Here is a 22,474-nt window from a genome sequence, read left to right on the forward strand (position 1 = left end):
ATGCACTTGTTGATTCTATCACACCCGATCATCATGAGATGCTTCGAAACGACAAGTCTTGGCAACGGTGCTACTAAGGATGAACACTTTATTATCTTGAGATTTTAGTGAGGGATCATCTTATAATGCTACCGTCGCGATCTAAGCAAAATAAGATGCATAAAAGGATTAACATCACATGCAGTTCATATGTGATATGATATGGCCCTTTTGTCTTTGCGCCTTTGATCTTCATCTCCAAAGCACGGACATGATCTCCAGCATCTTCGGGCATGCTCTCCATCATCGTCGGCGAAGAGCCAAGGTCAATGGCGCCGTCTTCATGATTGTCCTCCATGTAGCAACTATTACAACTACTTTGAAATACTACTCAACATGAAATTTAAAGACAACCATAAGGCTCCTGCCGGTTGCCACAATACAATAATGATCATCTCATACATATTCATCATCACATTATGGCCATATTACATCACCAAACCCTGCAAAAACAAGTTAGACGTCTCTAATTTGGTTTGCATATTTTACGTGGTTTAGGGTTTTCGAGAGAGATCTAATCTACCTACGAACATGAACCACAACGTTGATACTAATGTTTTCAATAGAAGAGTAAATTGAATCTTCACTATAGTAGGAGAGACAGACACCCGCAAAGCCTCTTATGCAATACAAGTTGCATGTCGAACGAGGAACAAGTCTCATGAACGCGGTCATGTAAAGTTAGTCCGAGCCGCTTCATCCCACTATGCCACAAAGATGCAAAGTACTCAAACTAAAGATAACAAGAGCATCAACGCCCACAAAACCATTGTGTTCTACTCGTGCAACCATCTATGCATAGACACGGCTCTGATACCACTGTAGGATAACGTTGCATAGAAAACAAAAATTTTCCTACCGCGAACACGCAATCCAAGCCAAGATGCAATCTAGAAGATGGTAGCAACGAGGGGGTATCGAGTCTCACCCTTGAAGTGATTCCAAAGCCTACAAGAGGAGGCTCTTGTTGCTGCGGTAGACGTTCACTTGCCGCTTGCAAAAGCGCGTAGAAGATCTTGATCACGATCGGTTCCGGCGCCACGAACGGGCAGCACCTCCGTACTCGGTCACACGTTCGGTTGTTGATGAAGACGACGTCCACCTCCCGTTCCAGCGGGCAGCGGAAGTAGTAGCTCCTCTTGAATCCGACAGCACGACGGCGTGGTGTCGGTGGCGGTGGAGAACTCCGGCGGAGTTTCGCTAAAGCTACGCGGAAGATATGGAGGAGAGGGGGGCGGCTAGGGTTTGGGAGGGGGTGGCCGGCCTCAAGGGGGTGCGGCCAACTTGTGGCTTTGATGTGTTCGGCCCCCTCCCCTATTCCCCTCATTATATAGGTGGAACCCCAAGTGTTGGTATCCAAGTCTTCGAATAAGACCCGAACCAAAAACCTTCCATATGGAGGGGAAACCTAGCCAAGCTAGGACTCCCACTTGAGGTGGGAGTTCCACCTCCCATATGGGGGGGTGGCCGGCCCCCTAAGGGGGAGTCCACTTGGGACTCCTCCCCCACTAGGGTTGGCCGGCCATGGAGGTGGAGTCCCATGTGGACTCCACCTTCCTTGGTGGTTTCTTCCGGACTTTTCTAGAACCTTCTAGAACCTTCCATAGAACCTTCCGCAACATTTTAATTCACATAAAATGACATCCTATATATGAATCTTATTCTCCGGACCATTCCAGAAATCCTCGTGATGTCCGGGATCTCACCCGGGACTCCGAACAAATATTCGAACTCCATTCCATATTCAAGTTCTACCATTTCAACATCCAACTTTAAGTGTGTCACCCTACGGTTCGTGAACTATGCGGACATGGTTGAGTACTCACTCCGACCAATAACCAATAGCGGGATCTGGAGATCCATAATGGCTCCCACATATTCAACGATGACTTTAGTGATCGAATGAACCATTCACATACAATACCAATTCCCTTTGTCACGCGATATTTTACTTGTCCGAGGTTTGATCTTCGGTATCACTCTATACCTTGTTCAACCTCGTCTCCTGACAAGTACTCTTTACTCGTACTGTGGTATGTGGTCTCTTATGAACTCATTCATATGCTTGCAAGACATTAGACGACATTCCACCGAGAGGGCCCAGAGTATATCTATCCGTCATCGGGATGGACAAATCCCACTGTTGATCCATATGTCTCAACTCATACTTTCCGGATACTTAATCCCACCTTTATAGCCACCCATTTACGCAGTGGTGTTTGGTGTAATCAAAGTACCTTTCCGGTATAAGTGATTTACATGATCTCATGGTCATAAGGACTAGGTAACTATGTATCGAAAGCTTATAGCAAATAACTTAATGACGAGATCTTATGCTACGCTTAATTGGGTGTGTCCATTACATCATTCATATAATGATATAACCTTGTTATTAATAACATCCAATGTTCATGATTATGAAACTAATCATCCATTAATCAACAAGCTAGTTTAAGAGGCATACTAGGGACTTCTTGTTGTCTACATATCACACATGTACTAATGTTTCGGTTAATACAATTATAGCATGATATATAAACATTTATCATAAACATAAAGATATAAATAATAACCACTTTATTATTGCCTCTAGGGCATATCTCCTTCACCTTTATGTAAATTCTGGATCATACGATGTAATAAAGACCTTTGTTTCTTGGTATTACATCTTGTACTGTGTGTGCTAGCGATTGATCCAGGGACTATCACAGATACGCACAGAGATCAGCACCTTAAAAGGTGAGGTCGCTACACCAACATAGTCAACAATGAGGGGACAAGGGCACTTTTGACAGTCGAAATCTAACGAAGGTCAGACAGAATCATTGGGCTTTATACGTAACGTGATCATGGAGCGGCGACATTGGTGACTTGAATTCAACGAGTTCAGCCATCCAAATATTGATGCACAACATGCCTCGCAAGAGTGACGCCGAGAGCAGTGGTATGGACAAGCCCATAGAAAGAGCTAAGGCCACTAATCAAATCGCCGTGGCAAAGAAGGAGGATAAAGACTGCGAGGCCGATAACCTCTTTTGATAGATTGAATCTATGGCTGCCCATCTATTTATAGGGAAAAAAATAAGTAAAGGGTTAGGGTTTAAGGGTGGATAGGTTCGTGGCAATTTTCTTATCCCAATTGTTCCGGGTACGAAAAGATACGGATTTACTAAGAGCAATTTCAATAGTGTAGCCAGCTGGCTATAAGCCAAGTGCCATGTCATCTATAGCCAACTTAGAGCTAACATATACAATAGTGAGCTATAAAAATGTAGTACTTTATCAATGTATGACCCATCTTTCACTCTCACAAAGTGCCTAGGAGCACGTGCTAGAGCTGACTCTTGCATAAGAGCCCACTCTCCTTCTCTCTCCCCCTCTCTTTCCTCCAACTAAGCAATAATATATTATTTTATTTTTTATAGCCAGCTGAATAGGATTTATTGTACTTGTTCTAAGAGCAATTCCAATAGTGCAGCCGGGTGCTGGCTATAAAGCCAGCTATAGTCAGCTTATAGCTAACTTGTACAATAGTTGTCTTTAAGGATTGATAACTTTATGTATACTAGGACAATTGCCCGTGCGTTGCCACGGGATAAGGAAATTATATTATACATAATAAATTAAAACATGTGTCATAATTTATGTGTGTTCACATGATTGCTTCCATTTCCTATAATCCCATCACTACATGCCTCAAGTTTATAACATCGCCGTACCAGTAAACATAATTTTCTACCATTCCATACCTGTCGACATGGCAAAATGTAATATTTATATACTACCTCCAATCCATATTAGTTGACTGGCTAAGATTTAATTGTTGCTATGGAATCCAGAAACGGATCACGGTATGCTCCTTGTGCTTATATATGTGCCAACACCACATAAGCCCTCGTTCCCTAGCCAATCAACCACGGGGCCACCAAGATCACATTGCTTTGGTATGGTCTCCCTGTCTGCCAGATCCGCCTAGGGAAGCCTCCGGGAAAGTCCTGGAGAGGCGAACATGCATAGTTGGTGCCGCCAGCCATGTGTGGGGAGTGCAGAGTGCTCGCCGCCCTCATCTGGACGCCACTTCCCTGTAATTGGTATTGTATGCATAGCGACTCTGAAATAATTAATGGTTGTGAAGGCAGTTATCTCTTGGTGAAGTATAAAGTAATTATTGTACGAGTATTAAAATATCTTCATGCATATAATGTAATATATAATTTTTTACTTCTCGAAAAGGGGGATAAATAAAATATAACATGGCCATAGTGGTTCAATTGACATAATTCATAAATAGAGAAAAGATGCTTAAGTTAGTAAGCATAAAGGAGATAGTTGATGCTAAAGAGTGAACGTTGCTGCGTTTTCTACCTAGGAGACAATTGTGTAAGTACAGCTAGTTTTAATGTGCATCACTTGCATCCCCTAAATACTATTACATGCACTATTTCTGATGTTTTTTTTTCCGCAAGTTAATACTTTGAACAAAACTAAAATTATTTTCCCGCCTATGTGTACATCACTCCCCTGATATATCATCTTCCTACACCTCACTTGCAAGAAAATATTGTGTCAATGCCAATGGGTCCTCCAAAATTGAATGAATATTTTCTTGTTTTGTTAACCACCCCAACCTAACCATCACCATCTCACTATAGAAAACAAACAAGAATCCTACTCCCTCTATTCCTTAATATAATGTTTTTTGGTAAGCCAGATTAACTTACCAAAACATCTTATATTTAGGAACGCATGGAGTATTTGAATTGGTTTTTGTTATAGACATAAAGCATTTCATCCTACATGAGACCTTCCCCAACCATTTTCAGAATCTATGAGAGAAAAAGCCAGGCTCGAACTTAATAAATAACAACACATGAACCTGAATCTGGTTTATGAGATTTATCCTTACTAAATGCCATTGGGTTATGAGATTTATCCTTACTAAATGCCATTGGGGCTTGGAAGGAAAGGAAACTATAAGTAAAATGATCTAGCAAGAGTAGCAATCATCTCTCATGCTCTTGAAATTTGAACTAATAACACTGGGTTTTAATATGTACATGTCCATAGAGCCCAAAAAGGAAACATTAAACTCAATGCAATTAAGTGATGGCTGGCTGACCTGAAATATGGTAAGGTAGAGTCGCATATACATATTGTCAACATTGATCCCCCTAGTTATCTTTTTGGTATTCTCATAAAGGCTCTTACCTAGATAGAATAATTATAATTATGTAACATTAACTCATGACAAAGCAATGTGAGTCAACAACGCAACACAAGAAAATAAGATATTGTCTTCCTTTTAAGAGTCAACAACGTGTTTCTTTTCCCAAACGCTCCACTCAGATATGGGTTTGTGTGCAGCCTGTTGGATGCAACAATGAGTGCAAATGGACAGTGGTCACCAGGAAAAGAGAGGGTGTGACTTGAACATATGTTCTCCAATCTAAATATGAATCAGTGACAAAATATTTTAGCTCACGGTCTCATTCCTCCGGACTATAGATGTCTCTCACCTCATGGCCCAAACCACAATTGGATCTCCTGATGCATGCATCCATCTGAGATATGGAAAATCACAAACATCTGAATAAAACAATTACCACGAATTATCTAACACAATTTACACTTATATAATCTTTTGTACTGCTAACCCTGTAGTCTAGCCAACAAATAGCAATTTAACACATTTTTACAGTAGGAGTAAGCCAAGCTTTATCAGCTTGAATAATTGTTATGATAGACAAAAAATAATCAAGGAGGTCATGTAACCATACATTCAGAAGCAACATTGTACCCTAAACTACAAAATGAGATGTGTGAATTTCATGGGGCAATGCTCAAAGGTCCGTACAACCTGGATGCACATAAGATGGCCTTTCCACATGCTTCCCGTTGAATTGAAACTTTATGTACTTCTTTTTCAGCAGGGATAAGTGAACACGTCAAAGCTTTCAACTTAAGAAAAAAAATCCGCTTGTATGTAGTTATCAGAGAAGGATAAAATCAGTGAATAGCATGTCACACACAACATTAGTTCGGATTGTGAAAGTCCAAACCATAATCAGTCAAAAACAAATTGTAACACATAATCAGTCATTCACGGGCACCAGTTTAGCAAACCAATATGTAAATAAGGAATGAGAAACAATTACTATGCTCCTTCGAGGAAGTCGATAGGTACAATCTTATGCAAGGAAGTGCTTTCGAATAAGTGTCCTGAATCCTGTAATGGAGCAAACAAATATCATCCAAGGTGATTTCTTTAGCTAGTCAATCACAATCTCATCAAAAAATCGGTAAGCAAAATACACACGCCGGTTCAGTTGCATCAAAATATAGGTATTCATGATCATTCTTGCTATGATTGTTGATTATCTATTCTCTCAATTCTGTAAACACCACATATTTTGTCTTTCCTTAAACATCCAAAGGTTTTACTTAGGAAGTAGGAGCTTTCCTGGATCTAACCTTTAGTCATGTATTCAGTAGTCTATTAAACAAAATGACAAATACAAGGTCACCTATGAACTTCCATCTGTTCCGTGCATATTTCTAAAACTTGAGGTTTTTCTTTAAAATATTAACCTGTCTACTAAGTGATAAACACATCATGTAAAATTCAGTATTCTGCACTGGAAGGGGGAACTTGCTCATGCTAGTCCCATAAAGATAATCAAAATAGGTGAAACCAACTCGAAATTGCTCAATATGTTCCCTATACTAATACTCCTTAACACTATCACTTGACTCCACGGAAGAAAATGGAGTGCTGCATACTGAATAACACAAGACTGTCATGTATGTGTGAACAAACTGTAGAGCAAAATGGCAAAATGAACGGATGAGATTTAATCTATGATCCAAGTAATGTCTCTAGATAGGATAATAGATACAACTTTCATATCAAGAACCAGCACAAGAATCAACAGTTACTACTGATATAGCACAAGATGTAATGATTCTAACAAAAATGCATCTGAGCTGCCATGAGCATGATCAATTTCAGCATATGTTAGAGAATGAGCATCAGAATATTTGTAAAGGCCAGCTACCTTGGGCGTTGGGGAGGTCTTAAGTGGAGATAAATGTGTTGTGCCGTCGATAGTAGCTAGTAGAGTAGACCTAAAAGCCAAACCCAGCTCTCAACCAATCCAATAAATCAAGCTCACTCCTTCTATTCTGGTCAAAAAGCCCAACTCTAGTCCAAAAGAGATAACATCCATCAGAACAATTTCTATGGAGAGGCATGAACAGGGAATGCGCATCGTATAAATGCAAGAAAGTGCTCTAGAATAAGTGTCATAAAAGTAAAAGAAGTGCTTTAGAATCAGGGTGTTATGGAAGCAAACAAATATCATCCCAGGTAAGTTCAAGTTGCCAATCACAATCTCATATGAAAATTAGAAAAAAGCACACCACTCGCTAAAGAGGTAAATACCAATCACACAAAGTGATGTATAATTTCTGTTAAAAATTTGACATGAAGTGATATAGAATTTGTAAGACTGCCAAATTAAAGTTCAAGTAGACTGAACTTTACTGGCATTGGGCGGACAAAATGCAGCCAAGAGATAGTTGGGCATCTACTTGAACAGATCACATGATACCCCATTTACATACCTTATTATCAAATATAAAAATTCAGTTAGCAAGATTTAACTCTTTAACTGGCATACAATGAACCACAATGCCTCAACTTTGAAACTGAAACCTTTAATTTGAATGTTTTCGGTAGGCCAAATATCCACCTTTAATCTGAATCTATGTTGTACTACTAAAGTTCAGAATATTGTCTCTAGCATAGCAAAAAACTTGATCAAGCACTGTCAAGAGAAGAAAATGCACTCGTGATTTGACTTGATATATAACCATCTCTTATGGAGAGCATTTTGCTTTCTTCAGAAATTTATCAGCAAGATAGAGACCATAAATTCTTGATGAACAGGTTGCTCCATGTTCTTTTAGCGACAACAAAATCAAAATTCACAATAGGCCAACATCATTTGAAAATCACCTCTAACAAAGTCAACTGGTGTCCATCTCTCTATCTCACACTTACGTTGAATGCGTTGCTTCAATATGCATCAGGGGCTATACCGTGTGAGACCCTGCAGTAGTCCATCAGATAGCCAAGTATTACATCCTTGAAAGCACCAATCAACGATCAATTCGTATGAGATCTCATCCTCAGAATCATGTGGTTTGTTTACCTAGGTCGAGGAGAAGGTCCAGATAGAACTCCGGGGACGGCAGAGGCAGTGAGACTCGGTGGCGACGAAAGGGAGACCTGGTCCCATCGGTACGGAGACCAAAGGTCCAGTGCGTTGTCGTTGTCGGCCTTGATGCCGCACCGGCCGATCCCGTCCTCGCCGACCTCCGCGACAAAGATGGAGGAGGATGGGAGCGGGGACGCGGGTTCTTGAGCGTGTGGTTCCGTGGTCGTCTCTCCATGCGAGAGGAGGCGGGCCTGGGCGAGCCTGGCCTCTCCAAACTGCGGCCGGTCGGGGCGATCTCATGTTCTGGCCGAGCTCGAGCAGAGGCGGGGCAGGTAGAGGGGCGACGAGCGAGGTCCAGGCGAGCGGCGGCGGGCAAGGTCCTGGCGAGCGGCGGCTGGAAGGTGGTAATCGACGTGGTCCATCTGTTGGGCTGAGAGATGCAAATGAGGCGAGGTAGTGGTGTTTGGGAAACGGATTTGTTGGGCTTGGCCCATCTGTGCGGTATCGACGTGGGACGAAGGACGACGAAAAGTCTGACGTATGCTCCCTTGGCAGAATAAGGAACAAGTTCCTTCTTTTTAAGTAGTGTAGAAAAGGCCCACCACACATACTCACAAAGTGCCTAGGAGCACGTGCAAGAGCCGACTCTTGCATGAGAGCCCATATCTCTTCTCTCTCCATTTCTCTCTCATCCACCTAACCAAAATAATTAATTCTTATAGCCTGCTGAGTCAATCTTATTATACTTGCTCTAAGACTAGTCACAATGGAAAGTATCATACATTAGTATCATGCACATGATACTAGTTTATGATACTAACCCCACAATGCATAATATCATAAGATAGTATCATAGTATCATCATATTTAATGTTTTGTAGAATCTCAATGCAAATATGTGTACATGATGTGTTTGTCATTAAGTTTTCTAGTTTCACGTGATATGATACGGTATCATATTATGATACCACTCTCATCTCTCACCTCATTAATTGGTGTGTCACATCAGATTTTTGCCAACATGGCATGCATGATACTACTTATGATACTCCCATTGTGACTAGTCTAAGGACTCATTGACGCTAGCCGCTAGGCCTGAACGGATAAAACGAGGAGATCAGATTTGGGTGCGAACTTTTGGGAATCCGAACTGAACCGGCCGAGGGTGGCCGCAGCAGATCAGAACGGGTCACGCGGATCTCGGAAAAGGAAAACAAAGAACCAGTCACGCACGCCCGTGCTCCTCTCGAAACGGAAAAAAACTTGTCTGCGCGAGTCACGCCGAAAACGCCTGGCGCCGGCGGCGGGGCCCACACACCGTTTTCCCTCATCCACCCTCGGGGCCCCACCTAGTAAAGCCGAGGCTGGACCACGCGTGACAGGCACCACGTCAGCATCGTCTGTTCACGCTGTGATCCTGTTCCTGTCCCTTCCCCCGTTTCGGATCCGGGGGAAAAACCAGTCCGATCGACTCCAGACCAGACCAGAGCGGCGACGGAGCCCGCCCCGCCGATGGCCACCGACGCCGACGCCGACGACGCCCCGCTGCTCGCCGAGGAGCCGCTGCGGCCGGGCTCCTGCAGCCGCGAGCTCGAGCTGCGGGAGTTCCGCGACCGCTACGTCTTCCGCTCGCTCGACGGCGGCGGCGCCTTCGCCGTCGCCCGCGCCGACGGCTCCCTCCGCGCTCTCTCCCCAGGTCAGGCCACGCCCCTGAACCACCAGCCTAAATCGTACAGGCGGCTTGCTTCTGGATTCGTGTGTCCGACTCGCGACTCGGCGTCAGCGCTTATCCGTTTTTTCCTCTGTTCGTATGCAGAGGAAGCCGCGTCCGGGAGCGACTGCAAGGTCTCGAGGATATACGGAGTCGCCGGAATGATCAGGATGCTCGCAGGTGAGTGAGTGCAACCGTCACCATTTCTGCGCGCGCTGGCGGTTTCGATCAAAACGCCAGCACCAGTTTTATTCCCTCAACTTTTAGGAAAAGCAGATTTCACAAAGCCACTTATCCTTTTCGATATATCTGCAGCAAAACCACAAAATCTATCTATACGAATTTCGTGTGCCTTGGCTTTAAGCAGACCTGGCCACCTGCTTCAGCCCGTTACCGTGAGTGGCTAACATAGAGCTTCCACTCGGCTCAAGTAATGCCTTGACGTTCAGATGGCTTAGCACCGACGGAAACTAACATAGGCTTCCCTGCTCCACCACACTTGAGCCATGCCGACAAGCGGTTTTACTCCAGGACACTATAGAACCGTCATCTTGCCCTGGACCGCAGCCCTGCCTGCCTGCCTGCATGGGGCGTGCCTCTGCTCTGCCCCCGGTGGTTGTGTCCCACTGGTTCTGTTTAAGCATTTATCTGGCTTGTTGGTATTGTCTTATGCCCACATGCCTATTCCGCTTCTTTTGTTTTTTCTGAAGTTGTAAACTCCTTTGGTTGAATGGGTTATATTGATGGAAATTGAGAGGTTTTCCTCCTTCCACCTCACTTTTTCGTGGTTCATGTAGCCTTATGATGGTCTAAACTTTTAAATTGCCCTAGTCTTATAAACTGGTGTTCTCCCTGTAGCTTGAATGATTGCATCTGGTTTGTTTATATCCAGAGGCGGTGTCAAGCAACATATTGTGGTTGACTAATACTATTTATCTGCTTCTATTTTTGTATTCCCCATCTGGCTCTATACTGCCACTGATTGTGACATTAATGAAAACTGCATGAATATCTGTAGAGCTTTAGCACACAAACTCCTATTTCGGAAAAAAAAAATTACTGGATACTGTTTACGAAACTAGAAACTGGCAGCTAGATTTCTTCTAGTATAATATATTGACTGAATTGGGTTTGTGATCTGCCAAAGCGCTGCACTGTCTGAGTGCCACGTTGCTAGAAAGTGTAAAGACTTGGGTACTGTGATGACTAAAATAGCCAGGGCGAACCAAAAAACAAAACCCAAAATACAGGTCTTACCATGCAAGCTCTCTACTTTGTGTGTAAAGTTTATCAGAGTTTTGCATGAACCTCAGGTGCACCAGTTTATCATAAGTGGTGCTCCTTTGGCTAACTGAAATTATTTCAGTGCTAGGTAAGTTTGGAAAATATTTTCTGACTTGGCAGCCATCAGTTTAATGCAACGGTTTTATTATTTATTACCCCGCTTTTCTAGTTTTTCCTGTGTCTTTTCTGTATGCTTTCCACTATAGGACTGCTAGTTTGTCTGCCAAGAACATTTTTTGGAATTCAGTTTTTTTCTTTGCCGGAGCGGGTGTTCCACATTTCCATTTTTTGTTTTTATCAGGAAGCTACGTACTTGTCATCACTTCTCGCAAGGATGCTGGCTCTTATCAAGCTTCCACAGTTTACCATGTGAACTCGATGAAGTTCTTATGCTGCAATGAGGCTATAAAGCATTTAACTTCAGACGAAGTATGTCAAAGATGAATAGTCAATGCAATTTTACATAAATTTGGTCATAACCGGAATATGATTATCTTTATATGGTATCTTTAGTTGGTGGGAGTGCAATTTAACTTGATTATACATCTGCCTGCAGAAACGGGATGAGGCATACTTCATGTCTCTTTTGAGAATTGCAGAAACTACTTGTGGACTGTATTACTCGTACGACAGGGATTTGACATTGAAGTAAGTATTTTGTCATGCATGTCTCAAGGAAAAGGCAGCTGAAAAAATTGGTCAATATGCACTTTGGCACAGCGCACGATTATCATAAAATTTGTTATGTGCATGTTCTATATCATATGAGCTGTTATCTGTAGTTTGCAGAGGGCATCAAAGCTGGCTGCAGGGAGGGTACATAAACCATTATGGAAGCAGGTTAATAATGCTTTATTATGTACATTTTAATTTTTGACTAGCTGAATTAACTTGAGTTGCTACAGTCATAAAAGCATCCGATCTGAGATTTCTCAGCCACATGAGAAATCATTTTCTTTACCAAGTTGCACATCATCAAGCCTAAAGTTGCACACAAATCTGTGTGTAACTAGGTGTAGAAATGTGCAACTGCCTAGTGAAAACTGAACCAAGTATATCTAGGTGAATAAGTTTGCCCAAAAATATACCAAGGCTTAGAAAAAGTAAAATTCCAAAATTTTAAAACCGTAAAGACAGCTATATAACCCAAGTGAATGTGGTGTGCTTGCATGGCTCCATTTATCAGCATACTGCCTTTGGTGTCAGGTGAGCCATCACCACTAACTGCAATGTTCATTGAACTAAAGATACACAGTCACACACTGTAGTATTTCAGCATTGGAGTATGTTGGGTTCCTTCAGCGGCTTAGGATATTTTTTTCTTGCATGGCCCCATTTATGAACATATTGCCTTTGGTGGACACAGGGTGTCAGGTTGGATGGCAGGTAAGCCATTACCACCTGCAGTAAAGATACACACTGTAGTTTTTTGAAAATTTGGAGTATTGCTGCGCACCCTTCGGCGTCTTAGTTTTTTTATTCTCAATAATATGCATGGCATTTGGAAAAGATCAACAAGAGAATTGCAGACTTGCTTAAAACTATAAAACTGCACAAGCTTTTCAGATTGTGTTACAGCCCTGGACAATTTTGCCTTTCCTTATAAAGAGTCTGGCAACTCATCAAAGGGCCTTTTTCATGTTCACTGCTCTTCAAGTAGTTAAGTTTATTTTTCAGGCTGATCCACGGTTTGTTTGGAACCGGAATTTGCTGGAGGAGCTTATTGAAGCTAAGGTAATCCTGTTTGAAGGGAATACAACTTTTTCTGATTCTCCCTTTCAGATGTACTTACCTTTTTATATGTTATATTGCAGCTTGATGAGTTCATCACCCCACTGATCCAAGGAAATATCCTAAATTTGCAAAAAAATCCCTGAAAATATCACAGTAGTAACTATATTGGCACTCCTTACTTGTGTGTACGGTGTACTTGCCTATTGGCATCTCTATGGTATCCAGGAGGGCATGTCTTCTCATTGTGCAAATGCACAGTGCTGTCCCCACTGTATTTAAGCACCTGGAGGAGAATATGCTTCAGGAATTTGTCCAACCTTGACTATTTTACGTTTTCAGACAGAGCAATTTACCTTGAAGGATGGACCAGTCAGAATAAATTTGTTCTCTCGGAGATGCAACAGGCGTTTAGGTTGTGCATTTTTCGTAGCATTTTGATCAGAATGTATCAACTGGGAACTCACGTTTCACTGTCATCCATTCATGCATAGCAGGGACAAGAATGTGGAGAAGGGGTGCAAATCTCGAAGGTGCCACAGCTAATTTTGTCGAGACAGAACAATTGGTCGAGTATGAAGGTTTAACGTCCTCATTTATACAGGTGACTTCATGATCCACTGGGATAAGCTTCTTTGGTGGATGATCGTGACATATTCAGACGAGAACTTGATACTAGTATTAGTGCTATGTTATGTGATGGCATTCATATTTAGTATTTAACACCTCACTTGTTAGGTACGTGGCTCTATTCCTCTTCTTTGGGAGCAAATAGTGGATTTGAGCTACAAACCACGACCCAGCATTATTGAACATGAAGAAATGGTATGAACAGGTTCACATTGACATCAATTTTCCTGTCTAATGGCCATTCACTGAAAATAGCTTGTTGACCTCTCTCCAACTACTATTGCTCGCAGACGAAAGTTGTTCAACGCCACTTTCATGATCTTTCACAAAGATATGGAGATACACTAGTTATTGATCTTACTGATAAAGTAAGTTTTTGTATTCATATTGATGTTGTATTGTCGTGAACTATTGTTTGAGCAAACCAGTTCAGGATATATTGATTTATAATACGATCTTTACATTTTGGGCTACACAATATTGAATAACTTGTGTAGGATCAAGCACGGACTGTGCAGTCTATCCGTAAAGAACATTAATTGCTCTTGTGTTATTATATCAGTCCTTTCTTTGCTCCAGTCCTAGCCTGGGTTAGTAAATTGAAAATTAAACAGGAAAAAGTAAAATGGTCTGCAGGACGGTAGTCTTAGCTTCTTGAAAAGATTAAAGTGTCATATTACCTCTTGAAAAGATGGAAATGTCATATTAACCCTTGAAAAAAGGTTCAACGGTCCCTAGTTCAACTCCATTTTTTTGGAAGTTCATTTTTCTGGTATAGTGCATATTGAGGTGTAGCCACTCACATTTTCCTGATTTGTATTTAGTGCAGTAATCTAGACCCCATACGCATTAATTTGTTTTAGGACGTAACAGTAGAAACAGATGATACTTCATCTGACCTTTTTTATTGCAGCAAGGTGATGAAGGAAATTTAAGCAATGCATTTGCTGCTGAAATGGAGAAATTTCCCGATATCAGGTGCTTTATGAGTTTATATTTCCTGAAAATACTTAGCTATTCCTTCTATTTATTTTTATTTGAAAAGCTCTAAGCAATGAAATACTGACCATCTCACAGGAATTATGTGCTACATCATATTTAATTTTTGTTTGCTGATAATGTTGCCCTTTTCTAACAGGTATGTGCATTTTGATTTCCATCATATTTGTGGCGGAGGTAACTTTGATAACTTGCAAGCTCTATATGATGCGACCGAGGAAGCTATTCAGAAACAAGGGTAACTTCTAAATACCAATTATATCACCCTTCGTTTTTCTTGATACTACTACTTCAGTATCCATTTAAGCTACTCAAGGTTTAACTGTGGCAAGTAATTTGCTCTTGATTCATTTTGGGCCAGCGGAGTAGATATTTTCTTATGAACTCTAAAGGAGATATATTGTTGGACCAAAATGGCATCGTTAGGTCCAACTGCATAGATTGCCTGGACCGAACAAATGTTACACAGGTCTGTTCAACCTTATTTCTCTCCAATTTGATAAACAGAGTATTTCTGTTCCAAAATCAGTAATTTGGTATAGATTCTCGTTGGAATACAAAGTTAACAACTTGCAAGTCCATGACTTCACACACACGCACTTGACCTGATTACTGTTTGCAACCTTGTGCTCCTACCACTGCACTCTACTAGACTTTTCACCCTAATCAAGTTGAGTTTCTTACATTAAAGCATCACCATTACAGTTGTGTATTAGACAGTTTTCTATTGCAAAACTCAAGCACACCCTATTTATTGCAATTAATCCACATTAGTTAAACATTAATATAATGGATTACCGAGAAGATTCCCTACACATTGCAGTGGGTTTACATCACACAATCATAGAAGGAGTCGAGAAGCTGAAGAGACAAGGATTTCTTCAAAGGGGGTATCAGGGTTGTAGCATGTGTCTGTCATAGCCTCATCAAAGTGCAGATATATGACTAATAAATGCTTAAAGGGTATTAGTGATTAGCATTATAAGATCTATAAATGGGAATTGTCATATTGGCATTCCCCTGGACACCAGTGCTGACTCTGATCACCTTATCAGAGGTACAAAGACTAGCTTCCATGAGTGTTTCTTTGTGGAGGTCTTTGTTGTTGCCGCTTGGAACATCTGGAAGCAAAGAAATGCTTAGATTTTTGACAACGCTAGCTTTAGCCTAACCACTTGGTCTCTCCCCTTCAAGAAGTATCTCCTTCTCCTAGCTTTCAGAATGAATGAAGAGCTTGCAGGGCCTCAATGACAGTTTTGCACTTAAAAAACCTTAACATAATTAGTGGCATGGTTCTGCCTTACTGCCTTATGGTTCACATCTCTGCATTACTATACCAGGGTAATATTTTTTCTATAAGAATGGTCCCTTAAAGCAAATATTCCCGTAGAACTAAACACTCTGTAGTTCCTTTGGGTTATGCTCTGGGCTAAGCCCTTTTGTACATTCCCTCCCTCAATCTTGTACATATTGTTCTCTTTTAATAAAATTTACTGTCGGGGCCTCCCCTACAGTTTTCAGCTCAAAAAAATGATCAAGATGAATGAACACCAAACTTGACTAAGATAAAATAAGAAGATAAAATACACATATGGTTGATGTCGTACAATTTTAATGGCCAAACTAAATGTCCATGTGATTTATACCATCCTACTTTTAATGATCTGATGAACATGGTGCCGAATCATTTCATATTAGTGTGGTGAATTCCTTTTGAGTGCACTTTCTTCTGCTTTCCAGAGTTTCCTTGCAAGAAAATCTCTAGACTCGCAGCTGCAGCGAATGGGGGCATTGTCATCAGCTGAAAGTATTTCGCAATCAGATAGCATTAATGATATATTTAAAAAATGTAAGGTATGCTGATGTTTGTCTGGTGCATTAGATGGTTTTACATGCATCACATTCATGCTTAATACATGATTGGCAGTGTGGGTTGAGCATGGGGATGAGCTAAGCCTTGAATATGCTGGTTCTTATGCTTTAAAAGGAGACCTTGTGAGGTAATTTCTAGCATAGCTTCTAATCGATGTTTCCTGAGTCAACTTTGTTTTGTGCAACTTTCATGACCAACTCAAATAACACAGATATGGAAGGCAGACATTGCCTGGATTAATTAAAGATGGCATGAGCGCTCTTTCACGGTATTATTTGAACAATTTTCATGACGGAGTGAGACAAGTAAGTTCCACACATATAATCTTTTCTGATATTTCTTAGGAATTATCGTGCAATATATGCTATCATGAATAACAACCCTACGTTTATGAGCGAATTTTAGGTGTGTTTCTTCAGTGAGCTTCTAATGCAGTTGATTTGTTTGAAACAAAGCTTCACATGTTGAGGTGTAGCAATAATTCCTTGTGATATGCTATGCCTCCTTTATGTTTTTATAAGGTTGCTGCTCACGTGATACTGCTTGAAAGTTTTTTGTACAATTATAGTGCACTTAGTGTGCAAAATCCAGCCATTTCATGTAGTGCTTCTGCTAGATTATCACTTCTAACACCTGTTTTTAGGAGTACACAAAATTGTGCTGACGTATGGTTATTTGAAAACTTCTATCTTGAACTCTAGGACGCTCTAGATCTGATCAGTGGCTACTACACGGTCAGCAAAAGCAGTTCCTCTCCTTTTCAAATCATCGGATTCGAACCGGTAATCAGAGTTGGTCATTTTCCCTACCTTCGTGTTCATCCTCTCATTTCTGTGATGAGTTTTGCAAGACTTCCTATTCTTAGCCAGCATGTAACTATGCAAGCAGTTCTGATCTCTAATTTCGCATTTGTTGGGGAAACGAACTCAGTATCTTCCTGTGGCGTCAGCAATCATAGTTGGTGGTATTACTGTCACAACATTCACTCTTAGTCAAGGTCTGCCCTCATATATTCGTCTTCAGTCCAATGGTTCCTATTTAGCACCATGTGTTACTAATATTGCCTCATCTACAGTTGGACGGAGCGCACAACACCTCATCTCCTCTGTTATCTTTGCTGGTCTCACAGCCGGAATGGTAGCCTTGGTGAAAGCAAATGGAAAGCAGCTTTGTTCTAGGCCCCGGTTGTGTGGTCTGATCTAATTCGTGACCTTTGTTTCTTCTCCAATCCTCAGAGCTTCGTTGTTGGAATCTGGATGAATGTTAAGTTCATAGCAAGTTGGTTGTCCATTATCATGATTAAAGAAGGAAAGAGGTCGGCTTGCTGTCCAGTAAATTGGTTAGATTGTCCAGTTTCCTAGTACATAGTGTATTGTGCAGTCAGAGACACACCACCTTGTCGTACTGTAAGTGTAAATGTGTTGTGCAGTCAGAGACACACCACCTTCTAGTACTGTAAGTGTAAATTTTAAAAGTTAATTTGTAATACGGATTTGACTGCACAGTTTGTATATCTTATATTTTGTGATCTTGTGAATACAGAACGGCCCACTTAAAATTAACAGTTCCGCTGGCACTCTTAGCCCAGAGTGTTCAGCCTAGGGTGAGTAGTTGGATCTTGCATAACACAAAAAGACCAGAATCTCTATGCACATGGGGATCTTTCTATCAATAGTCGGTTATTAGTCGCAGCTCATTACCCTAGCTTGAGACCAAGGTGTGCTTAGGTTTGATCAATTTTCTTGGGGCCGCTTGCTTGCGCAGATTTTTATCAAAGCTTCATGTGCCCTATCTATGTTAAGGATGTTGTTCTTTGCCAATACCGGACGGTTTCTTTGTGGCTTCCTGCACAAAACAAATGGGCTGTGGGACTGTGGGTTAGAAGCCTAGATTACTCCCAGTGCTCCTAGGCACCATGCAGTTCAAGCATGCTAATAAAAGCGAAGAAGAACAGACACATGCTACCTAAAAATAAGCATGCCAAGCTTTTCGTGGCAAGCCACACATCAAGGTGGCCAAACGTGTTAGCCAGCAAAAAAAATTCTACAGCTCGCTTTCATGCCTTTGCTGGCTGCTACCCGCATTGTGAATTCGAATTCACCTTAGATCAAGGTGCGGCTTGCCCACATTGCTCGGTGCCAATCATACATTTCTCCGTCTCAGGTGAATGATTTCTATAAATGTCTGTTTATTATGTTGGATTTTAGCAACCATGCTGGTCGTTGAGATTTATTTGACATCTTCTCTCTGTTCAGTTTCCTGCATCAAATACTCTGCCTGGTTGACCTGAAATTTCTGAATGCAGGATCTAGTAGCTGGCGGTTGTTGCCTCTGATAGCATTGATTCCCTTGATTGATCACCAAAAAGGACAAGGACTGGAGGAAACGGGATAAATCGATACAATTTCGCTGCACGAAACCTAGGCGACCCAGTCCATGGCAAATGTGGATGATCCGAAGAATGAAACATCGTCTTGGTCCATTTTCAATTGGAAAAATAAAGCAGGTAGGGGAGCAATCTTTTCCTTCATGCAGTTGGAGGGATACAGACTACTGAACCTTCTCTGACCTCAATGTGAAATATCTGCTATCAGAGATGGAGGGGCCAAGTGATGTTCAGAAACCAAGAATGAGAAGCACGCAAGAGATCCTCACCAAGTATAAATACGACGGGGTATTTTCCATCACTGCGTGTATCTTCTTTATTAGTAATTGCTTGTCTTTTGCTTATTTACTTATCTAACTTTATAAATTGCACTGCAGGATGCTGCCGCGGCAGCGGCTCATGCAAAAGAAAAGCTCATGGAGCGGAAGGAAAAACTTGAGGTAAAATAGTTTACCCCGACTTACATATGATGATGACATTAGGTCTTGACAGTGTTGATCTATCTTGAACAGAGAATGGTCCAAGAATCTGCAGAGCTAGAGAGCGAGTCGGAAAACTTCGCAACCCTCGCCCAGCAGATTACGAAATCCATGGAGAGCAAGAGGTGGTGGAACTGGAGAGCATGAGATGTATGCGCTGTGATATCAAAGCGTGTAAGTTGTGGCGTGTCTGGGCATAAGCTAAAATGTGAGAGACCGAGACGTTGCCCTTTGCTTTAGCAAGTGTTTGTCTGCTGTCAGTGTCCATGGCCGAGTTAGCCCTGTGGTGTGATTGTGATGGCTGATGACCATCCACTTAACTTGTCACCTCCAGAAGCTGAGTTTCGGACGATCGCATAAATGGAGCGAGGAGGCGGTACGTGGAGCTGCGCGCTCGCGGCCACGTATAGCACCTAGCAACCATTGGTTGGAGGCTTCTCTGGTTGGATGCCCATTGATTTGTTTTTCTTTGGGAGAAGATGTCCAATTGCCCACTGATGAGGCCATGAGGGCACGCCTGCTGCGAACTCAGTTTATCTCCTTTTCTACTTGACTCTGACTTCCTCTAGTTCAGTCGATATTCGGTCGTACACACTATCAGTTTAGACTGAGTTTAAATTACGATGACGCCGTGATGTGTGCGACATTAAGAATAGGTCGGGTCGTCCTGTGTCAGAACGGATTGAGCTTTAAGACCGAAGGTGGGCGATGTTCCGGTACTCCCATAGATCAAAATTATTTGTCACAGATTTAGATAAAATATTGCCTAAAATCTGTTTAGGTTCACCGAATCTAAACAGAGGGAGTAAATTAATTACGAACGGGATCAAGACAGAAAACAAAGAGTATGAAAAAGTACATTCAACGAACATTTAAATTTTAGCACAAGACCTTGTCATTGGATTTTTTACTCAACGGTGATGGCTCTTTAGGGCATGTACAGTAGTATACAGTCAGCCGTCTGTAGCGTCGAACACGTCAGATTTTTATCTAAGTGGGAGGAGGGAGCAGCCCGTCTGTAGAATTACCGATCGTCTAGTGCCGCAAAAATCGTGGCTTAACGATAGCTATTCTCCCGTTGTACGTGAGGTGTCTGTAACTGACCGTTTTCTCCTCTCACGATCGATCTAATCTCCAACCGTTTGGTGCGTGATTGTAGGTTTCTAAACAGACGATCTGTTGTACAAGGTGTCTGTAGGGTGGTCTGTATCTGACATGGAAGGACACTAAAGACAGCCATCGTCTAGACTATTGTACATGCCCTTAGGCTGGATTGCTGCCACGTGGCAGCTACTGAATAAGTTGGCTCCGCGGAACACCTGCTTTGTAGTGGAGTCCAAAAGAATATTGGACGCATCCTCACACGGGTGAGTGCTGGCACGAGGAACTCATGTCCTGCTGCCGGCCACAGCCGCAGTTCCAAGCAATTTCTTATTAGCCCGTGTTTAATAATTAGTGGATCCGATCAAGATGCCGAGCGACAGGACAAAGCAGCCCGCGCGCCGTCCAAGCACCAACAACCATCTCCTTCCGTCTCCGTCCATGGAAAAAGGAGAGAAATTGTCAGCACATTTGCTCTAGGAAGGATAGACAACACAACAGCAGGACGCTGTCATCAGTTGGCTAGTTGATTCCTCATGTGCTAGCGGTTAGTAGATGATCGAGCTTTAAACCAAATCAATCGCCCATACACATTCCCGAGCCGTCCAACCTTCAGACGATAGGAACGAAGCGAGCCCTGCTGCGTTCCGAGGTCGGCCACATGCAGGGACCTTGTTTTGGTCGGCATGCCCGATTGTGCGGTGCAGGGGATGTCGACGTGCCTCGCTCCGTCGCCGGCCTGGGAGCGCATCCATGGGCGCAATCGGTAGCCTGCAGCAATTCGAAATAAGTTTTGGGGGCAGAAAATAGTCTGATTGAAATATTGAATGCTCAGTTTAAGTTCACGTAGTGGCCTGCGCGCCCCTCAAAACACCTTAGGGCTAGGTTCTGGGCGGTCGTTTCCACGGAGCCAACCTCGTCGTATGCTATTTTGAGAACATAGCGTACGAGCGGCTGCAAGTGGCTGAGATGACGTGAGCTCTGACGATACACAAAAATGCGGCCAGAGATTTTTGGTAACCGCCTAATTTTGCCCACCTATTTAACTCTACTCTCGCCGTCAAAATCTAAATCCACCATTTCCCCCGGTCGAGCTCTTTCCCCTTTCGAGATCCAAGGCGATGGCGGGAGCTTTTCAATGGCTATGATGAGGAGCTTGGCGACGGTCCGGCATGTCTTCTCTATCTTCCCCGACCTTTGTTCTGCTGGATCCTCTTCCGGTGTCTATAAGAAAGCTCTAAACCCTGGATGTGGTATATTAGATCTGTAAGCATGGTAAATGTGTGTAGATCGTAGATGCGGTAGATTCAGTCTGTATGGAACCGCGTATCATGGTTGAGTTTGGTGCGATACGGATTAACTTATGTCAGTGGTATGGAACCCTTTTGCATTGAACCCTTGATGGTGGATTTAGGTTGTATGGAACCCTTTTGCGTTGAACCCTTGATGGTGGATTTAGGTTGTATGGAACCTTTTTTCATGATTGCCATAGAACTGATGTGGTGGTGTTTGACTGCAAGTGCAGAGTTCGTTTGTAGCTAATTTTGAAAGTAAGAGTATCGAACCATGGAGAGCTAGATGGAAGAGGTCTTAATGCTCCTAATTAACGTTATTAAAGTATACTTATATTATATGAAATATACTAATGCAAGTAAGGATGTTTTTAAGAGTGTTTTGAAATGTTTAAATAAACTAAATGCTAGAGATTCCAACCTAGGGGTGGATTTATGATAGTTTTAAGATGAAACTGCAATAGGCGAACGGGTTCTTAGGGAGGTGTCGACACACCTCTAGCAAGGTGTTACTCATAATTAGGATAATCTATCCCTTCCTTCATGTGTTGTATGGGGTGGAGCTCCATAAATGGATGAGTGTAGATCAAGCATCAACTTCTCATCCCTCATAACCACCGTAGCGATTGATAGTCACCCACTTCAATCCACTACAATTAAGGGTTAATCCATGGTCATGGCTAGATTCAGTTAGTCTCATCGTACCCCTTGGATAGGTAAAATGAAGATC

At 42.2% G+C, this 22,474-nt stretch overlaps 2 protein-coding genes across 4 annotated transcripts; both read left to right on the top strand.

Moving 5' to 3' along the window:
• Nucleotides 1–9,658: 9,658 nt before the first annotated feature.
• On the top strand, nucleotides 9,659–18,048 carry LOC127295841 (phosphoinositide phosphatase SAC8). Of its 3 annotated transcripts, XM_051325837.2 has the most exons (20): nucleotides 9,665–9,954; nucleotides 10,075–10,149; nucleotides 11,555–11,682; nucleotides 11,810–11,901; nucleotides 12,036–12,093; nucleotides 12,931–12,987; nucleotides 13,068–13,101; nucleotides 13,319–13,399; nucleotides 13,482–13,588; nucleotides 13,723–13,809; nucleotides 13,905–13,982; nucleotides 14,528–14,592; nucleotides 14,753–14,851; nucleotides 14,983–15,082; nucleotides 16,354–16,462; nucleotides 16,541–16,613; nucleotides 16,698–16,791; nucleotides 17,188–17,268; nucleotides 17,417–17,483; nucleotides 17,562–18,048. In XM_051325837.2, exons 1-20 carry the CDS (start codon nucleotides 9,771–9,773, stop codon nucleotides 17,687–17,689), a joined length of 1,797 nt encoding a protein of 598 aa, XP_051181797.1. In that variant the 5' UTR covers nucleotides 9,665–9,770; the 3' UTR covers nucleotides 17,690–18,048. The 3 variants fall into 3 exon arrangements, with proteins under 3 accessions (XP_051181798.1, XP_071675369.1, XP_051181797.1); XM_051325838.2 differs by lacking the exons at nucleotides 17,188–17,268; nucleotides 17,417–17,483; nucleotides 17,562–18,048 and adding an exon at nucleotides 16,892–17,175 and having other exon boundaries at nucleotides 9,659–9,954; XM_071819268.1 differs by lacking the exons at nucleotides 17,188–17,268; nucleotides 17,417–17,483; nucleotides 17,562–18,048 and having other exon boundaries at nucleotides 9,659–9,954; nucleotides 16,354–16,467.
• Nucleotides 18,049–18,199: 151 nt separating this feature from the next.
• LOC127295842 (uncharacterized) lies at nucleotides 18,200–19,829 on the top strand. The gene is made up of 5 exons (XM_051325839.2): nucleotides 18,200–18,649; nucleotides 18,792–18,992; nucleotides 19,081–19,160; nucleotides 19,250–19,312; nucleotides 19,385–19,829. The coding sequence occupies exons 2-5, from the start codon at nucleotides 18,923–18,925 to the stop codon at nucleotides 19,496–19,498; spliced, it is 327 nt and encodes a 108-aa protein (XP_051181799.1). The 5' UTR covers nucleotides 18,200–18,649; nucleotides 18,792–18,922; the 3' UTR covers nucleotides 19,499–19,829.
• The last annotated feature ends 2,645 nt before the right edge of the window (nucleotides 19,830–22,474 follow it).

Source organism: Lolium perenne, chromosome 4 (genome assembly GCF_019359855.2).
Source record: "Lolium perenne isolate Kyuss_39 chromosome 4, Kyuss_2.0, whole genome shotgun sequence".
Taxonomy (NCBI): Eukaryota; Viridiplantae; Streptophyta; class Magnoliopsida; order Poales; family Poaceae; genus Lolium; species Lolium perenne.